The sequence below is a fragment of the Asparagus officinalis genome, unplaced genomic scaffold (genome assembly GCF_001876935.1).
Source record: "Asparagus officinalis unplaced genomic scaffold, Aspof.V1 AsparagusV1_Un461, whole genome shotgun sequence".
NCBI lineage: Eukaryota > Viridiplantae > Streptophyta > Magnoliopsida > Asparagales > Asparagaceae > Asparagus > Asparagus officinalis.
The window spans coordinates 36,878-55,458 of record NW_017972726.1 but is presented as its reverse complement, the minus strand read 5'-3'; the positions used below and the strand labels follow the sequence as shown (position 1 = coordinate 55,458).

General features: G+C 37.5%; 1 protein-coding gene across 1 annotated transcript; it reads left to right on the top strand.

The window, feature by feature from the left end:
- Positions 1-2,558: 2,558 nt before the first annotated feature.
- LOC109827817 (aldehyde oxidase GLOX-like) lies at positions 2,559-14,285 on the top strand. The gene is made up of 2 exons (XM_020394834.1): positions 2,559-3,194; positions 12,580-14,285. The coding sequence occupies exons 1-2, from the start codon at positions 2,559-2,561 to the stop codon at positions 14,152-14,154; spliced, it is 2,211 nt and encodes a 736-aa protein (XP_020250423.1). The 3' UTR covers positions 14,155-14,285.
- Positions 14,286-18,581: the final 4,296 nt, after the last annotated feature.

Genomic DNA, 18,581 nt, shown 5'->3' with positions numbered 1-18,581 from the left:
ATTGTGCCTCTTGCATTTTATCTCTATGGATATGAATGATTCATCTTGCTTAGGATATGCTATTAATATTGCTCCTCGTTTGGATATTTTTCCCTATGCTCAATGGCGTATTAGATTTAAACTTTTCGTTCAATCTAATCAATTTGATCTATGAAAAATTATTGAGGATGCTTATGTTGTTCCTATTTTGGAAAAATCAAAATGGTGTGACAATGACAAAAGATTGTTTAACATGAATAAGCTTTTGTTAGGATATTTGATTAGCGCTTTTCACTCATCATTTTCTAACAAACTTGCCAATTTTGATAGTGCTTATGCTTTATGGAAACTTATTGAAGCACATGAAGGAAAATTGGAGGCTATTCAAGAGGCGTTGGAAAATCCCGCTTTGAGCTCTAAGGAAGCCTCATCCCCATGTACAATACCACTAGGTAATAACCCTAGTGAGGTATGCGATAACGATGATACTATTACTTTTGATGAACTTGCTCTTGAGTTTGAAAAATTACACAATAGCTATATTGATGTAAAAAGTAAGTATGTTAATATAAAATCTATTCATGAAACACTAGCTACTAAGTTTAATTTTATTGCAAATGAAAATATAATTCTTAAAGAATGCAATGAAAATTTGAAAATTGAAAATGCTAGTTTGCTTCATGAAAAACGTGATGCTATGTTAGAAGTAGATAAGTTAAAATCTATGATGAGTAATCTTGTTTATCCTACTTCTAGTAGCAATACTTGTATGCACAATGATGAGTTGAATCAAATGAGAAAAAGAATATCTACCTTAGATTCAACACTTGTATTGCTAATAATAAAAAACTTATGGACTTATGTACAAAGGTTAATGTTAATTCTTCCAAGAAACCTATTCACTATGCACATATGTATGACAAAATTCACAAATGTTCTATTTGCGGTCTTAAATGCTATTTAGCTCAATTTTGTCATAATGCACCAAAAATTGACAAGCCTATACATGAGTGTGCATCCCATCAAGCTTCATCATCACATACACATGTACACACACATAGTGTAAATCATAAACATGCTCATGTGTATAAATGTGATTATTGTGGTCGTTTTGGTCATTTGGCCATGTTTTGTTTCGATTTGAAAAGAAATTCTCGTTTGCAAAATAATTACAAAGGAAAATCTATTTTTGCAAATGAACCACGTACATTCTATTTTGGTCAACGCAAACCATTCAAACCTCTACATTAATCGTATTGGTGCACAAAATACGCCCAAACGGGTTCATAACCCTAGGACCTTGGATTTAAATGATAGGGCTCATGTCCCAAGTTCTAGTGATACCAAAATGATTTGGGTACCAAAGAGACTTATATAGTATTTTTTAATGATTTGTTTTGTTTTTGTTTTGAATAATTTTTTTTTGGCTTTGAATGAAAAATTATATTCCTAATGTTAAAAATAAATTATTTGTATGTTTTTATAATTAAAAACACTTATATATACCTTATAAAACCTTTAATATTTTATAAAACATATTTCTAAAAGGTCTATATTGTAAAAACTCTCAAAACATATTTCCAAAATCTCCTTTGCTGCACATTCTCTCGCGGTCGACCGACCCGGTCGACCGACGATTATCTGTAAGCATTCCGGTCGACCGCGTCGGTCGACCGAAATTATATTCCTACAGCAGCGAGGTTTTCTTTTTACTGGGTTTCGGTTTTTATTTGGTCTCTGTTTTAGACCCGAACTGCTCATCACCGCCCATCCCTTCGTGGATCAATCCCAACCGTTCCCTCTTCATCTCCTTGACCCGACCCTTCTCCTTCTCCTCATTTCGTCATTTTTCCCAAATTTGCGAAAACTCTTCACGGTCGCCTGGCTTCATCGACCGGAATTTTATTTCTTCATCATTTTCTGACAGTTTTTGCTAGGTAATGTTTTTGTTCTAGGGCTATTTGTTAATTTGCTCTATATTGGTTTTTGTTTACAGGATATTGAAAAATTTCTCTAATCTTTTTAAAACCCTAACTCATCATGCCTCCCAAGCCCTCTAAAAAGAGGTCTAAACCCGAATCTAGTTCCTCTTCTGTAAAAGCCTCACATTATGAGGATTATCTGTTGTTTAAACCTCTTGTTAGGAAATATAGGGAACTGTGTAAACTGAAGATTCTCCCAACTAGGTATATCAAGTATCCTGAACTAGTCATATACAACACTCAGTCTATTCTTCATAATGTTGGGTTGGATAAATTGCTTGATGAAAGTCACTAATCTTTTCAAACCCCTAACTTATCATGCCTCCCAAGCCACCCAAAAAGAGGTCTAAACCCGAATCTAGTTCCTCCTCTGTAAAAGCCTCACATTATGAGGATTATCTGTTGTTTAAACCTCTTGTTAGGAAATATAGGGAACTGTGTAAACTGAAGATTCTCCCAACTAGGTATATCAAGTATCCTGAACTGGTCATCTATAACACTCAGTCTATTCTTCATAATGTTGGGTTGGATAAATTGCTTGATGAAAGTCATAAAGTTCCTTATTATCCATTTCTTGTTTATCTGTTTTATGCTAACATGTCCACATCATCCTCTGCTGATGGCAGCTTGACCATTTCCTCTTCTGTTAAAAATGTGGCAATAGCTTTTACTGCCAACGAACTTGCGGGGATTCTTCAAATCCCAACAAGTGACGTTGAACTTAGGTCTATTGAGCTTAGTGATCCTTCAGTCAATCATCAAATGTTTTCACCTGGATGCTCATATCCTATGAACAATAATTCCCTTAATCCCATTGCCAAACTAATTGCTAGAATTATTGCTCATAATTTGATTCCCAAGACTGGGAGTTTTGATCACTTCGCCTCTGACAAGATTAATGCTGTTTATGCCATCTTTGCTAAAATCAAAGTTGATTGGGCTACTATCTTTATCAATAACATGGCATCTAAACATACCAAGTTTCTACCGTTTGGTTCCTTCTTCACTCTCATCTTTCAACATTTCAATGTTGACCTCACTAATGAACCTAAGGTTGAATCCACAAGAGATTTCTTTGATAAAGTTTCCCTTTCCAGAATGCAAATATCTCTTGACTCCACACCATCTTCTCACTCCCGTTCTAGAGCCTCGACCTCTTCCACTTCTTCCACTTCTGAGATTTGTGACCGTCTTGATCGCCTTGAGACTCGTGTCACATCTATTCAGAAGGATGTTAGGACTATTCTTTCATACCAGCGTCAGTCTCTCGGGATCCCTTCTAATTCTGAGTCTGATTCTGGTGAGGATTCTGCTGATGGCTCAGATGGTGATGGTGATGGTGGTGGTGATGATGGTGGAGATGGTGATAGTGATGATGTTGGAGGAGGTGATGACTGATTGAGTCTCTTCCTGTGATGTTTTTATGCTTTCTTCTGGGTTGTAAAAACTTGATAACTCTGTTTTTATTTGAGTGTAATAACTCTATGATGCTTTGTGGAACAACTATGTATGGTTTTGTGTGACGTTTTATGTATGACTTGCTATCTCGTGAACAAACCTATATTTATGCAAAAATATGTTGCTTCTAATGCCTATATGATGTTCTTTGTGGCTTATTATGTTCAGGTTATTTCTTTTATGAATCAATGCCTATATAGAATAACTCTCATGTTTTTGGTGTGTAGCAAATAGTTGCTTATCATAAGTTGCCTATATGATGTTTAAGTTTTGTATTTTCATGCACATCTATGATGCCTAAATGATGATTTGTAAATTGCTTATGCTAGTTTATCATTTCATGATCAATGCATGGTTAAGACAATAACCATGTTTTGTTTCTTGCATATTTTTTATTATGCATAAGTTTGATGGATAGTTGTCGGTTTAGCTCCTGTATATATGCTCTATTGATGTCATTCAGTCTATTTGACAGGGGGAGCCTTTTCTTTATAAGCTCAATATATATACACTTAACATGATTTTTGACGTTTTCTATCATATAGATGATTTTTCATTAAACGTTGATAAAATATCTTTATCTCTTGTTTACATCTCTCTCATACTTTATTATATACATATAATATATGCACAATATATATATATGAATATTTACAAGTCCTATATCATCTTTCACTTTCATAAAAATACAGGTTTTCTAAGCATTTTTCAAAAACAGGTAGTTTTCACAAATGAAATTTGTTTTTCCAAAAATTCCTTTTCAAACATGTTCATTTCATCATTTATAAACTTTCCCCAAAGTTTCACTATTTTTGGATATGAATTGATATTTTTAACGAATTTTCAAAACTGCCCAAAACCTGTCATTTTACCTATATCAGTTTTCGGTCGACCGATACGGTCGACCGACGGTTGTCTGGTTTCTGAGAAATTTTCTTGTGTTTTTCCGGTCGACCGGAATTTCCGTCGGTCGACCGAAATTTCTTTCCGGTCGACCGAAATTTACGTCGGTCGACCGCCAGCTTTAAAACATTGTTTTCCCAGGTTTTTGAACTAATCGGTCGACCGTACCGGTCGACCGACGAGTTGACAAACTGAGCCTAACGGCTAGTTTTTCAAATGGGCTTTTTGGTCTTTCACCTATTTCTAGCTGTTGTATTGGGTGCTATATATACCCTATTGCTGCTCTTCTTCTCCATCAATCAAGAAATCCAAGTTTACTGTTTAGCAAGATATTAATCACGTTTAAGAGCTGTTTAAGAAGTGTTTCGTTAATCTGTTTTCAAGAGAAAGTTTTCTACAACAAGAAGAGGCTCTCATATTCCATTGGGATCATATTCTTCAGCTCCTCTTGTTTATTGAGAAGTTTTTCTAAACTCTTTCCATATAGCTTATTATCTCACTTTCAATTGATTAGCTATATTCATTAAGTTATTTATTGAGTTTGATTCACTATTATCACACACACTTATTGAGCTTGATATTTCCATATTACATATTGTGGGTTGTGATGTGTGATTTAGTGAGTGTGAGCTTTATTATGTTCTCACTTGTTAATTGAGAACAAATCATTGTATTTAACTTTTGTTTGTGAGAATCACTTGTAATACACTTGTACACCGAGAGAAGTGTGAGGAGAGAGAGACGGGGTCAAATCCAATAGGAGTGGCGTCGATTGACGAACCTAGGGAGAGGTTGTAATCGAGCACTTGAGGAGGAGGACACGGGCTAGATTCCTACACTTAGTGTGTAAAGTGTGATTGTTGAGTGATTGTGTAGTGTGAGAGTTTTCGGTGAACTTGTAAACCGAGTGTGCAGAAGTTCTGGCTTCCAAACCGGATTGTGATAGTGGATAACTCCTCGAGGTGAGGAGCGAGGACGTAGGTCGTGGGGACCGAACCTCGTAAACATATCGTGTGTTTGTGTTTTGCTTGTCTCATATTTTATTTGTGCGTATTCTTATTGTTCTTATTGTCCATATCTATCTCTTGCAAGAACATATTGATCAACATAATTTTAATTGCTATTATTTGGTATTAGATTAGCACAAGACCCTAATCACCCCCCCTCTAGGGTCCAACAATTTCTACAAGTAAATCACTAGAATTGATTCATATTGATCTTTTTGGTCCTTCTAGAGTAGCATCATTAAATGGAAGCAGATATGCATTTGTACTTGTTGATGATTTTTCAAGATTTACATGGGTAATATTTTTTAAATATAAAAATGATGCTTTTAATGAATTTTCTATTTTTTGCAAAAGGATTCAAAAACAAAAGTCTCTTTCTATTATTACTATAAGTAGTTATCATGGAGGAGAATTTGAGAATGAACATTTTGCAAATTTTTGTGAGAAAAATGGTATTTCTTATACTTTTTATTTTCCTCGAGCGGCTCCACAAAATAGAGTTGTAGAAAAGAAGAATAGAACTTTACAAGAATGTGGTAGAACCATGTTGTGTGATAGTAACCTACCAAAGTACTTTTGGGTGGAAGCTTGTCTCTACAACATGTTATGTTCTAAACAGAATATTATTAAGACTTATTTTAAAGAAAATACCTTATGAGTTGTTTTATGATAAAATTCCTAAAGTTTCTTATTTTAAAGTTTTTGATTGTAAATGCTTTATTTTAAACACAAAAGATAACTTGGACAAATTTGATTCTAAATCCGACGAATGAATTTTTGTTGGATATTCTAATCATAGTAAAGCTTATAGAATATATAACAAAAGAAAAATAGTCATTGAAGAATCTATGTATGTTTCTTTTGATGAAAGTTTTACAAAAACACCTATTTTTTTAAATAATGATGAAGATTTAGTTGATTCTATTCATGATACTCCAATGCTAGATATTTCAAAAGATGATAATTTACAAAATGATTTACCAAAGGATTTTGTAGAAGTTAGAAATCATCCACATGATTTGGTTATTGGTAATATTTCTGATAAATTTACTACTAGATCTCATTTTAATTTGATTGCTCATGTTGTTTTTATTTCTATTATTGAACCTAAAAATATAAAAAAAGTTTTACTTGATAATTTTTGGATAATTGCTATGCAAGATGAACTAAACTAATTTATAAGAAATAATATTGGGATCTTGTACCTAGCCCACAAGATAAGTCTATTATTAGAACCAAATGGATATTTAGAAATAAATTAGATGAATCTGGACAAGTTGTTAGAAACAAAGCCAGATTAGTTGTACAAGGATATAATCAAGAAGAAGGTATTGATTATGACGAAACCTATGCACCAGTTGCTCGTTTAGAATCTATAAGAATTTTACTTGCATTTGCATATTTTATAAATTTTAAATTATATCAAATAGATGTTAAAAGTATATTTTTAAATTGTTTTATTAAAGAAAAAGTTTTTGTAGAACAACCTCTAGGTTTTGAAAATGAAAGTTTTTCAAACATAAGAAAGCATTATATGGTCTAAAACAATCACCCCGTGCTTGGTATGATAGATTAAAGAATTTTCTTTTAACTTCTTGTTTTGAAATTATAAAAGTTGATTCTACACTTTATATAAAAAAAATAAATAAAGATATACTATTAATTTAAATATATGTAGATGATATAATATTTGGTTCTACTAACAATGATCTTTGTCAAGAGTTTGCTAAGGCTACGCAGGATGAATTTGAAATGAGTCACATGGGTGAACTAAATTTCTTCCTTAGACTACAAATCAAATAATTAAAGGAAGGAATTTTCATCAACCAAAGCAAGTATGCTAAAGAATTACTCAAACGCTTTGGAATGAAAAATACAACAAGAAAACCAACACCAATGAGTACAACTAAATTACTTGATAAAGATAAAAATGATAAGAATGTTGATCAAAAGTTATACCGAGGTATGATTGGATCACTTCTTTACATTAAAGCAAGTAGACCTGATATTATGTTTAGTATATGTTTATGTGCTAGATTTCAATCTAATCCTAAAGAATCTCATCTTAAAGTAGTGAAAAGAATTTTTAGATATCTTAAAAATATTACAGATTGTGGTTTATTTTATCCTAAGAATAGCACATTTGACTTATTATCATATAGTGATGTTGATTTTGCCGGATGTAAATCCGATAGAAAAAGTGCAAGTGGTACATGTCATTTCCTTTGACATCTTAGTTTAGTAAAAGTAAAATTCAGTATCATTATCAACTACTGAAGCAGAATATATTACTGCTAGTCTTACATGTGCTCAAGTTTTATGGATAAAACAAACTTTATCTGATTATGGTATAGTTTGTCCCACATCATCAATAATGTGTGACAATACTAGTGCCATTAATTTATCTAAAAATACTATTCAACATTCATGTACAAAACATACTGACATAAGATATTATTTTTTACGTGATAAAGTACTAAAAGGTGTTATTTCTTTAGATTTTATTTCAACCGATAAACAAATTGCTGATATATTATCAAAACCTTTAAAAGAAGAAATATTGTTAAATTAAGAAGAGAATTAGGTATATGTTCTTTGGAAGATTTAAACTAAGTTTTAAAATCAATACATATGCAAATTCAGCCTTAATAGTTGACTAATCAAGTTAGTAGTCGACTACATGCACAAGCATTGCATATAAGATATTTTGTTGATTACAGTGTAGTCGACTAATTTGACCTGTAATCGACTATTCTGAGTTAAATCTGAAATCCAGAATTCTGTCGATTACAGTGTAGTCGACTAATTTGACCTGTAGTCGACTATTCTGAGTTAAATTTGAAATCTGGAATTCTGTTGATTATAGTGTAGTCGACTATTTTTCTTAGTAGTCGACTACATACACAGATTTTTCACATTTACAGTTTTTCAGCATTTTGGATTTTTTATCTATCAAATCCAAAACCCAATACTCATTCTACTTAAGTGAACTTCATCTCAACCACTCTTTTTTAACCTGATCAATCCTAACCCTATATCAAATTCTATTTAGATCAAATCTAAACCATACATTTGATTTTTTGATCTAATCTTTGACTATATGTTTTTAAGTTACAAAAACTACCCTAAATCCTAAACTACCCACTCTCTCACTTACCAAAACCGATCCCTCTTCTTCCCCACTTCAGAACCCACCGAATCCAGGTTAAGGCATCATATCAATCTTTCATTTTCTCCAAAAAATTTCCTCAAGTTCCTTGTTTTTCTTGAGTTTTTCAGTTCTTGTAGTCGACTACAACCAGTATTGGTCGACTACTACGTCTATTTCTAGGGTTCTCATCACCTTGGTAAGTTCTTCAACTTGATTTTTCCAAGTTCTTGTTTTTGAATTATCATCTCTAGAGCAAAGAAGGCTAAGTAAGTTCATACAAGTGTTAATGATGAAATCATTATCTATTTAAAAAGTCCTGATTTACTTGAAGACTTTAACAATATATCTAAATTTGAAGTTCTTCTAGGACGTTTTGTGAAATTTGATGATTTCATCCCTTAGAACTTTGGTTCATACTTTGAAAATGTGGGATTGCTCGAGTTATTTTCATCCGAAAATTAAAAACCCACTTATCCTTTTTTAGTTCAACTGTTCTTCACAAATATCACTCGTGTAGGAACTATTAGCTGAACTAAAAAATTAACTACACTTGTGAAAGGGAAAGAAATTGAATTGACTTCTTAGTCAATTGGAAAATTTTTTAACATTCCCTTCAAAGGTGTATCTCTTAGATCAATCAAAATGAATGATGAAAATTTGCTATCTAATCATATTTTTCTTCCGGGTTATGACAAACCTTTAAATAAATCAAATAAACTTCGTCCAATTCCTCGTTTCATTGCTCGAATCTTAGCCTATAATATGTTTCTAAAAACTGGGAGTTTTCATTTTATTTTCCTAGATTTAGCAAAAGTCTTATATGCTATAATGGGAAATATCCAAGGTAATTAGGCTGAAGTTTATTATGACAATCTTTTGACTATACCAAAAGGATTTCTTCCTTATGGTGCATTTTTAATAAAGGTCTTTGATAAATTTCATGTCGATATTGTTGGACCCTAGAGGAGGGGTGATTAGGGTCTTAAGGCAATAATTGTGCAATAAAAATGAGACAAACAATACACCACAAAATGAATAACCAAAGTAAATGAGATAAGGTTAGAAATCGTTATCCAAGCGACGCACGATGTGTTAACGAGGTTCGGTCCGCTGACCTACGTCCCCGCTCCCCACTCTCGAGGAGAATCCACTACACAACTCGGTTTGGAAATCGGAACTTCTTCTACACAACGATCTCCACAAGATCTCACTACCACACAGTTAATCTCCACAAGATCTCACTACCACACAGTTAATCTCCACAAGATCATGCTCACAACAGTAGTAAATGATGTAAAATCTCTCTCTTTACAGTAACCCTATGGCAAGGAGAGAGATCATACTTGAAGCTTGGGATGTGAACTTAAAAACAGAGAAAAATAGGATTGAAAGTTTAAGGCTCTTTTGAAAACAGTAAAACAAGACAACGAGATTTTTTCAATAGACAAGAGCACTTAAGAGAAGAGGGGTAGAATGGTTTATATAGGAAAAAGAACAGCTGCAAAAACCCATACCCAAATCCCCCAAAATCCCGTAAAAATGATTTTCTGAAACTCTACCGAAAATGTCCGTTGGGGTGAACGGTGGTCGACTATGGGAATTTCACGGTCGACTGTACGAAACTACAGAAACTTGACCGTGGCGGTCGACCGCGAAACTCTCTGGACTTCATCCGGTCGACCGTCACGATCGACCGCGAGCCTCTGAAGAGCATACTGAGTCTCTGGACTACATCCAGTCGATCGTCATGGTCGACTGTGAGCCTCAGAAAAATATTCTAAGTCTCTGGACTCAAGGCGGTCGACCGTGACGGTCGACCGCAAACTGATACTTGACAAAACAGTTGTTAAAACAGTTTTTGATTTTTTTAAAAAATCTGTAAAAATACTCAATTGATTTCTAAACATTGTGAAACTTTGTAAAATATTTTTAATACTAAAAACAAACTGTTTAGAAAAGAAATTTTGCGAATAGGTCCTTATACTTGTGAAAAACAATATTTTGACAAAAACGCTCAAAAGTATAAGTATGAAAACGTGTGTGTGATATCCTAATAGTTTCAAATGAAATCTACAACTACTTACCTATATTCTAGCACTAGAGAGAAAAGAAAAAAACTAGCAAATATCCTCACATAGAATTACATGTCTTTGAGTCTTGATATTGCTTAAAGTTGATGAAGCTTTCACTTGTATATGTTGTTCTTGATTAACACATGCTTCATCACATTGTCTCCTCCTCCTTTAGATATCTTCGTTATAGCTCATATTCCATCCAATCCTCCGTAAGTGGTACTAACAAGCTTGATATATATATATGAACTATAATATCACTCAACAAGCAATTAGTACCGATAATGGTGGTTGTAAATCATCAGCAAAACATAAGGGCTAACAGATATTGAGTCAGAAAATTCTGTAGTTCGTTCAATTGAGTTCTTTGACTCTAATGCCCTAACTAGGATGATGTTAACTAATTTTGAACTTCATGGTTAAAATCCTCAAGATGAGCATCACCCTCCTCAAGAACAAATTCCAAAATATTCCATGATTTTCAAGTCATGCAGGCCCTTCCTCTAGCCAACAACCACCTCAAATGCAATCAGAACCTTCCTCTAGCCAACAACCACCTCAAATGTAATCAGAACCTTCCTGCTTCTCGGATGTGTAATATAACATATTGTCTGCATGCATCCTTGAGTTAGAGACTGGTCAGCGAGCCCTTTATGCTCAGAACACTTACATCATTAGTAATCAGGAGGATTTAATCAAGAAATTTGATAATTTAGATATGAAGCTCAATGCATTTTTCCAAGGACATCCACCTCCTCCAGGACCTTCATGTTAGAGAACCATGCATGCATCATGTAGTGTTTTGGCTTAGTTTCATTATGTTCTTCAAGACCCCAAAATTGAAGGTACTGAATTAGCCCAGCTCCATGTTCATGATTGTTGTAGCAATCAGTTTATCATATTAGAAGCAAACTTTTTTCAGACAGCATATCCTTATTCAATTCTATTCCGAAGAACAAATAGGCAAACTTCATATCTATCAACCGAATATTGGTGAAATGCTAAAGTAAAATTTACTTGGCAAAATTAAAGAAAGGAGATCGAGGAGAGAGATGAGACTAGCTTGCCAAACTTTTTTACCTTCTGATCCTTTAATCACCACTTAGGTGTTAACCGATGAGAGTAGACATCAAAATAAAGATGGCTGCCTATTCTGGCAATAAATGGAAATTTTCTTTCTTAAAGTAAGATGTACAAAGAAACGTCAACTACCATTTTCTTCCAGCTGAGGAATCTTTCCAGCAATAGAGAAAAACAACATAGCTTTTCAACTACTCTTGGTTTAGGGGAATTTCTCAATTTAGCAATGTATACAATAAGAGAAAGAAAATAACCTTCATGTACAACTCGCATGATCACTATCCTGGGTGGTCTGATATAAAGCTATAGGGAACCTTTGAAAGCTCCCCCACCTTACCGAACCACGAAAAACATAAATATACAAAGTTATGTGAGTTAATTTTTGTAGGATTGTTGTAGGGATAATGATACATGATGTACCCAGGCTGAAAAAATATGTTTAATAGTTGAAAAGTTGAATATTAATGTTAAAAAGGATAAAGGAAAAAAACAGCGCGCTGTCACTTGTCGGATTCATACAAACCAGTGGTTGGTGTGTTAGTATATATATATATTAATATATATTAATTTTTTTAAAATATGTTATTACTTAAATCATTGTTAAACAGGGCTTACTTTGCAAAGTGTAAGCCTACGTAATTTCGAGCTAGGTACACAGTCCTTGTCACATTCGCGACGTACGGATCATTGAACATCAGAGGCGATCGATCGAGCTTCCGTGTACCCAACAGCAAAGACTTCGGTATCAATATCTGATATCTGATATTACGGTTTGAGTGACGAAACTAGTTTGTTAATAGAGGCTAAAACTCAGAAGAGACGTCGAAAACCCCGCAAACTAATCAACGGTGGCCTTCCTACAAAAGTACCAAACTCCTTGCGTTTTGCCCGCCCTTTGCAGAAACTACAGTATATATAAATGCAGCACTATTGCTAACTTCGTGCAGCTAGCAAACTTGCTCTTCACAGTAAATGAACACGATGCCATCGCTCTCGTTCGTCATCCTATCCTTCTTCTTCTTCCACTCTGCCACAACGACCGAGTCGTGATCTTCGACCGAACCGATTTCGGCCGATCAAACCTCTCTCTCCCTAAAGGCAACTGCCGCCACGACCCAAACGATCAAGCCCTAAAGGTCGACTGCACGGCTCACTCAATCGAATACAATGTTGGTACGAACACCTACCGACCTCTAACGATCCTCACCGACACTTGGTGCTCGTCAGGCACCGTCAACACAGACGGGTTCCTAATCCAAACCGGCGGATACAATGACGGTGACCGTGCCGTGCGTGTGCTCAGACCATGCGATGAGGAAGACGGAAAATGTGATTGGGACGAGATCAACCCCAGCCTCGCCGTCCGTCGGTGGTATGCTACGAACCAAATACTTCCCGATGGCCGAGCCATCATCATAGGTGGGCGAAGGCAGTTCAACTACGAGTTCTATCCAAAGTCGGACGGGTTGAGCTCCGGTCCGTTTGACCTTCCCCTTCTCCGACAAACACTGGATCGGGAGGAGAACAATATCTACCCGTTCGTTCATCTCAATGTCGACGGAAATCTCTTCATTTTTGCCAACAACCGTGCAATTCTCTTCGACTACACTAGGAATCTCGTGCTGAGGAACTATCCGGTGATGCCTGATGGTGATCCTCGGAACTATCCAAGCTCCGGATCGTCGGTCCTTCTTCCATTAGACCCTTCAGGGTTGGAAGCAGAAGTCATGATCTGCGGTGGAGCACCGAAAGGATCGTACCACAGCGCGCAAGTAAATAAAACCTACCTCGAAGCGTTAAAAACATGTGGTCGTATAAAAATCACCGACGAATCACCATCGTGGTCGATGGAGACGATGCCGATGGCTAGAGTAATGGGCGACATGGTTCTTCTCCCAACAGGGCAGGTTCTCATCATCAACGGTGCTGGTGCGGGGACCGCTGGTTGGGAAAACGGGCAGAATCCAGTCCTTAGTCCTGTAATATACACACCAAAAGCCAACGTCGGCCCCCGATTTCAAATCTTGCAGCCATCGAAAACCCCAAGGCTCTACCATTCATCTGCTGTTTTGCTTCGTGACGGTAGAATCCTTGTCGGTGGCAGCAATCCTCACGTTGGCTACGAATTCTCGGGGGTCGAGTACCCGACGGAGCTCAGCTTGGAAGCGTTCTTGCCGGACTACATGAATTCAGAGTATTCGAAATTTCGACCTAAAATTTTGTCATCGCCATCGGAATTGAGTCACGGGACCAAGTTTACGTTGCAGTTTGCCCTGGAGATTATGAGTCGAAGAGGAGTTTGGGTGACGATGATAGCGCCGGCGTTTTCGACACACTCGTTCTCTATGAATCAGAGATTGCTGCTTCTGGAGATATCGAAGGTCTCGACGACTGAGGGAACTGTTGAGTATGAAATTGAAGTGACTGCACCAGCCAATGGGTTCGTGGCGCCGTCGGGGTACTACATGGTTTTCGTCGTGAATGCTGGGATTCCAAGTGAAGGGATTTGGGTTCATATATAGTTCTACAGTGATTCCCAAGTGAAGGGATCTGAGTTCATATATAGTTTAAAATTGTAATTATATTCGTTGTTAATGTTGTAAAGATATCGACTGATAATATTAGATTACTCTGTAATATGCAATGAATGAATAGTGAAATTAAACAAATAATAGTTGTGCAGAGCATGTTGGGCTATGTCTAACTAGGGAACTCACCAGGTTGGCCTATATGAAGCTGCGCACGCAGCCATAGTTGTTTTATTGGGAAAGTGAAGAAGTGGCGAGAGAAGCAGCAGGAAGTTCAGGAGAATCGGCCAGGCAGACTGGCGGTCGACCGCAAGTCAGCGACGGTCGACCGTGAACGTGCACGAAGGCCAGTGGGATTCGGAGCTGAAGGCGGTCGACCGCAAGGACCAACCATGTAGGTGATTTTTGGTCTCGGGATGAGATTCGGTCGACCGCCGCGGTCGACCGCGTCATGACTGTAATCGATTCTGCTTTCAGGTTTTTTGTTCGGTCGACCGACACGATCGACCGTGATACCTGCGCGGTCGACCGCCGCGGTCGATCGCAGACTGATTTTGGGCTGGGCCTTGGTTTTTGACCCGGTTCGCTTCTAAGTTGATATATAACCATAAACCTAATTAATTAGGGTTAAACAAGGACGATTTTGAGCAGTCTTTTGGAGAGGATTACTGCATCCAATTGTGGGAGATTTGTGAGAGATCTAGAGTTTTTTTTAGGGTTTGATCGGTGAGATTTGTAACTCGATCTATTTGTATTCTCTTGATTTCTAATAGTAAGAACTCCCCCCCCCCTCTTTGCCCCGTGGACGTAGGCAACTTGCCGAACCACGTTAAACTCGTTGTCTTACTGTGGTATTGTGTTTGGCTTATTAGTTATGATTTATCTCTTGGATTATTCGTGTCGTTCCGAGAAGCTTCCGCCGCGCACAACAATTGGTATCAAAGCTTCAGACTCGTTCAAAGGATTCGGTGAAGATTCCTATCTGAAAAGTTAGATCGACAACATAGGAGATGCAAGTGCATCAGGTTCATCTCTTACGAAGGTGATATAGAGTCTGAGCATCAATAACACGAAGATTGATGTTCCGAAGTTCGACGGCAAGATCAATTTTGGATTGTGGAGGTGTGAGGTGATGGACGCCTTGGATGCTTAGAATTTGGAGGAGACTCTTGAGTCAAAAGAAAAACCCGCAGATATGGAGGATAAGGTTTGAAGGAAGATAAACAGTAGAACTTGTGGTGTTATTAGGTCATGCTTGACGTCGGATCTTATTTATGATGTTATGAACGAGACGTCGGCGAAGAAGATGTGGGAAACACTCAATGAGAAGTATCTTACGAAGAGCATTGAGAATCGGCTTCACGAAGAAGATGTGGGAAACACTCAATGAGAAGTATCTTACGAAGAGCATTGAGAATCGGCTTCACTTGAAAAAAAAGTTTTACCAGTTCAAGATGAAGAGGGGAGTTTCCATCAGTGAGCATGTCAACAATTTCACTAAGCTACTTTCAGATATGGCCAATATGAACATCATAGTTGAGGATGAAGACAATGTGATGTTACTTTTGTGTTCATTGCCCGAGGATGATTATGGTACGTTTGTTCTAAATATGATCAATAGAAAAACTACAGTTAGCAATAAGGAGGTGACCTCAGCCTTGGTAAATTATGAGTTGAGGAAGAGTGATGGTGAACCCTCCGAGAAGGCATCAGGAGATGCATTAGCTGTTCGAGGTCGTGATCCAAACCGCCGCTAGTTCAGCCGCTCAAAGACAAAGAATAAGAGTGTGTATAAGAGTGTTGGTAGAAATCAATGTCGGTATTATAAAGAAGAAGGACATTAGAAGATTGACTGCCCAATGTGAAAAAAAAGCCGGGAAGAACAAAGGGAAAGTTGCACAGGCTTCAGAAGTGAATGTTTCAAAAGCTATTGGTGAGCATTCAGATTCAGATTCTTCAGGCTACTCGTATCCTGCACTACCGTCGGTTTGCTATGCTGATTCCACAGAGTGGATGATGGATTCCGAAGCTACATATCACATATGCCCTAGGAGGGATTGGTTCTCTAGCTTTGAGGAGCTGGAAAGAGGGGATGTCGTGCTTATAGGCAATGACCACGTATGTCCTATTAGTGGTATTGGTTCAGTCCAGATTAGGATGCATGACGGAGTGATTAGGGAGCTGGAGGAAGTGAGGTTTGTGCCGTAGTTGACGAAGAACATCATTTCTCTTGGGACTTTGGAAGCAGCTGGATATAGAGTGATCTTAGAGGAGGTTACAGTGAAGGTCACGAAGGGTTCTATGGTGGTGTGCGAGGTGTCAGGAAAAATAACCTATACTACTTGAAGGGCAAGACAGTTACAGGAGGTCTGACAGCTTCTATCACTACAGAGAAGGAAACTACCACTTTATGGTACATGAGACTTAGACACACAGGAGATAAGTCCTTACAGTCATTGGCGAAACAGGGGCTATTGAAAGGTGCTAAAACCTACAAGATGGAGCTGTGTGAGCATTACGTACTCAGGAAGAAGACTAGAGTGAAGTTTGGCATCGCTATTCACAACACCCGAGGTACATTAGATTACATTCACACAAATGTTTAGGGCCCTTCCAAGAACACATCTCTTGGTGGGGCCAACTACTTTGTCACTTTCATTGATGACTATTCCAGAAGAAATTCGGTATACCCTATGAAGCATAAACATCAGGTCCTGGATATTTTTGTGGAGTGGAAAAAGAAAGTGGAGCTGCCCTATGAAGCATAAACATCAGGTCCTGGATATTTTTGTGGAGTGGAAAAAGAAAGTGGAGCTGCAGACGGGTAGAAAGGTAAAGACTCTACGTTCAAATAACGGTGGAGAGTACAAGAGTGATCCGTTTTTACAGTTTTGCTAGGATCACGGTATTAGAAGACACTTCACAGTTCGAGAGACACCGTAACAGAACAGGGTGGCTGAGAGATTGAACTGTACCTTGCTGGAGAAGGTGCAATGTATGATGATGCAGAGTGGATTGTTTAGATCCTTTTAGTCGCTTTGGATATTTGGGTGTCCAGCTTATTACCATGTCAGTGATGGTAAATTAAATCCGAGAGCGAGGAAAGTAGTCTTTGTGGGATTTAGAGATGGAGTCAAAGGATTTAAGTTATAGGATCCACAGGACAAGAAGATAGTTATTAGCAGAGATGTCACATTCGATGAGGCGTACATGATGAGGCCTCGAGTCCCTCAGTAGGTGGAGGGAGACCAGACAGTTGAGATATCACAGCAAGTGGAGGATGATATGACTCCACCCACTCTAGAGAGCATTGTATACATCAAGGCTCCTATAGAGGTGACACTGGGAGGAGATGAGATGACAACCAGGCAGATAGAGGATACAATGGATTATGGGACTTAGGAACAAGGTCATGTTCATGGGTCCATTGCAGCAGATAAACCGAGGAGAGTAATTCGTCGGCCAGCTAGGTATAATGATGTCATGGTCGCATATGCATTATCAGTGGAGGTCGTTGATATATGATTTCATCCATATTCAGGGAGGCAGAGTCTAGTCCCGATTCGATCAGGTGGAGTGAAGCTATGGAGGAGGAGATGCAGTCTCTTTAGAAGAATGACACTTGGACACTTGCACATCTACATAAGGGTAAGAAAGCTGTAGGTTGCAAGTGGGTATATGCGAAGAAGGAGGGATCTTCTATTGGGGACATTCGATTCAAAGCCAGATTGGTTGCAAAGGGGTATGCACAGCTTGAGGGCATTGATTACAATGAGGTATTTTCATCCGTTGTGAAGCATTCGTCGATACGGATTTTATTGGCATTAGTGGCACAGTTGGATTTGGATTTGGTCTATATGGATATAAAGACAGCCTTTCTACATGGTGATTTAGATGGGAAGATCTACATGACACAACACTTGGGATTGAAAGCTGCAGGAAAGGAAGATTTGGTTTGTAAGGTGAAGAAATCTCTTTATGGTTTGAAGCAATCGACGAGATAGTGGTATAAGAGATTCGACAGCTTTATGATTGGCCATGGGTACACGAGGAGCCCATATGACCCATGTGTTTATATGCACAAGCTACAGGATAGTGAGCACATATATTTGTTTTTATATGTTGACGATATGCTTATTGCTTTCAGGAATTCTTCGGCTATTCGAAAGTTAAAAGAGGAGCTGTCATCCGAGTTCGAGATGAAGGATCTTAGAGAGGCAAAGAAGATATTGGGTATGGAGATCGAGAGAGACAGGGTGAAAGGGAGTTTGAAACTTACACAGAAAAGCTACTTGCAGATGATGTTGAAGAAAATTCAGCTTTGATGGCAATGCAAAAGCAGTTAGCACACCATTGGCTCCCCACTTCAAGCTTTCAGTGTTGATGTCACCTGTTTTAGTTGAGGACAGAGATTATATGTC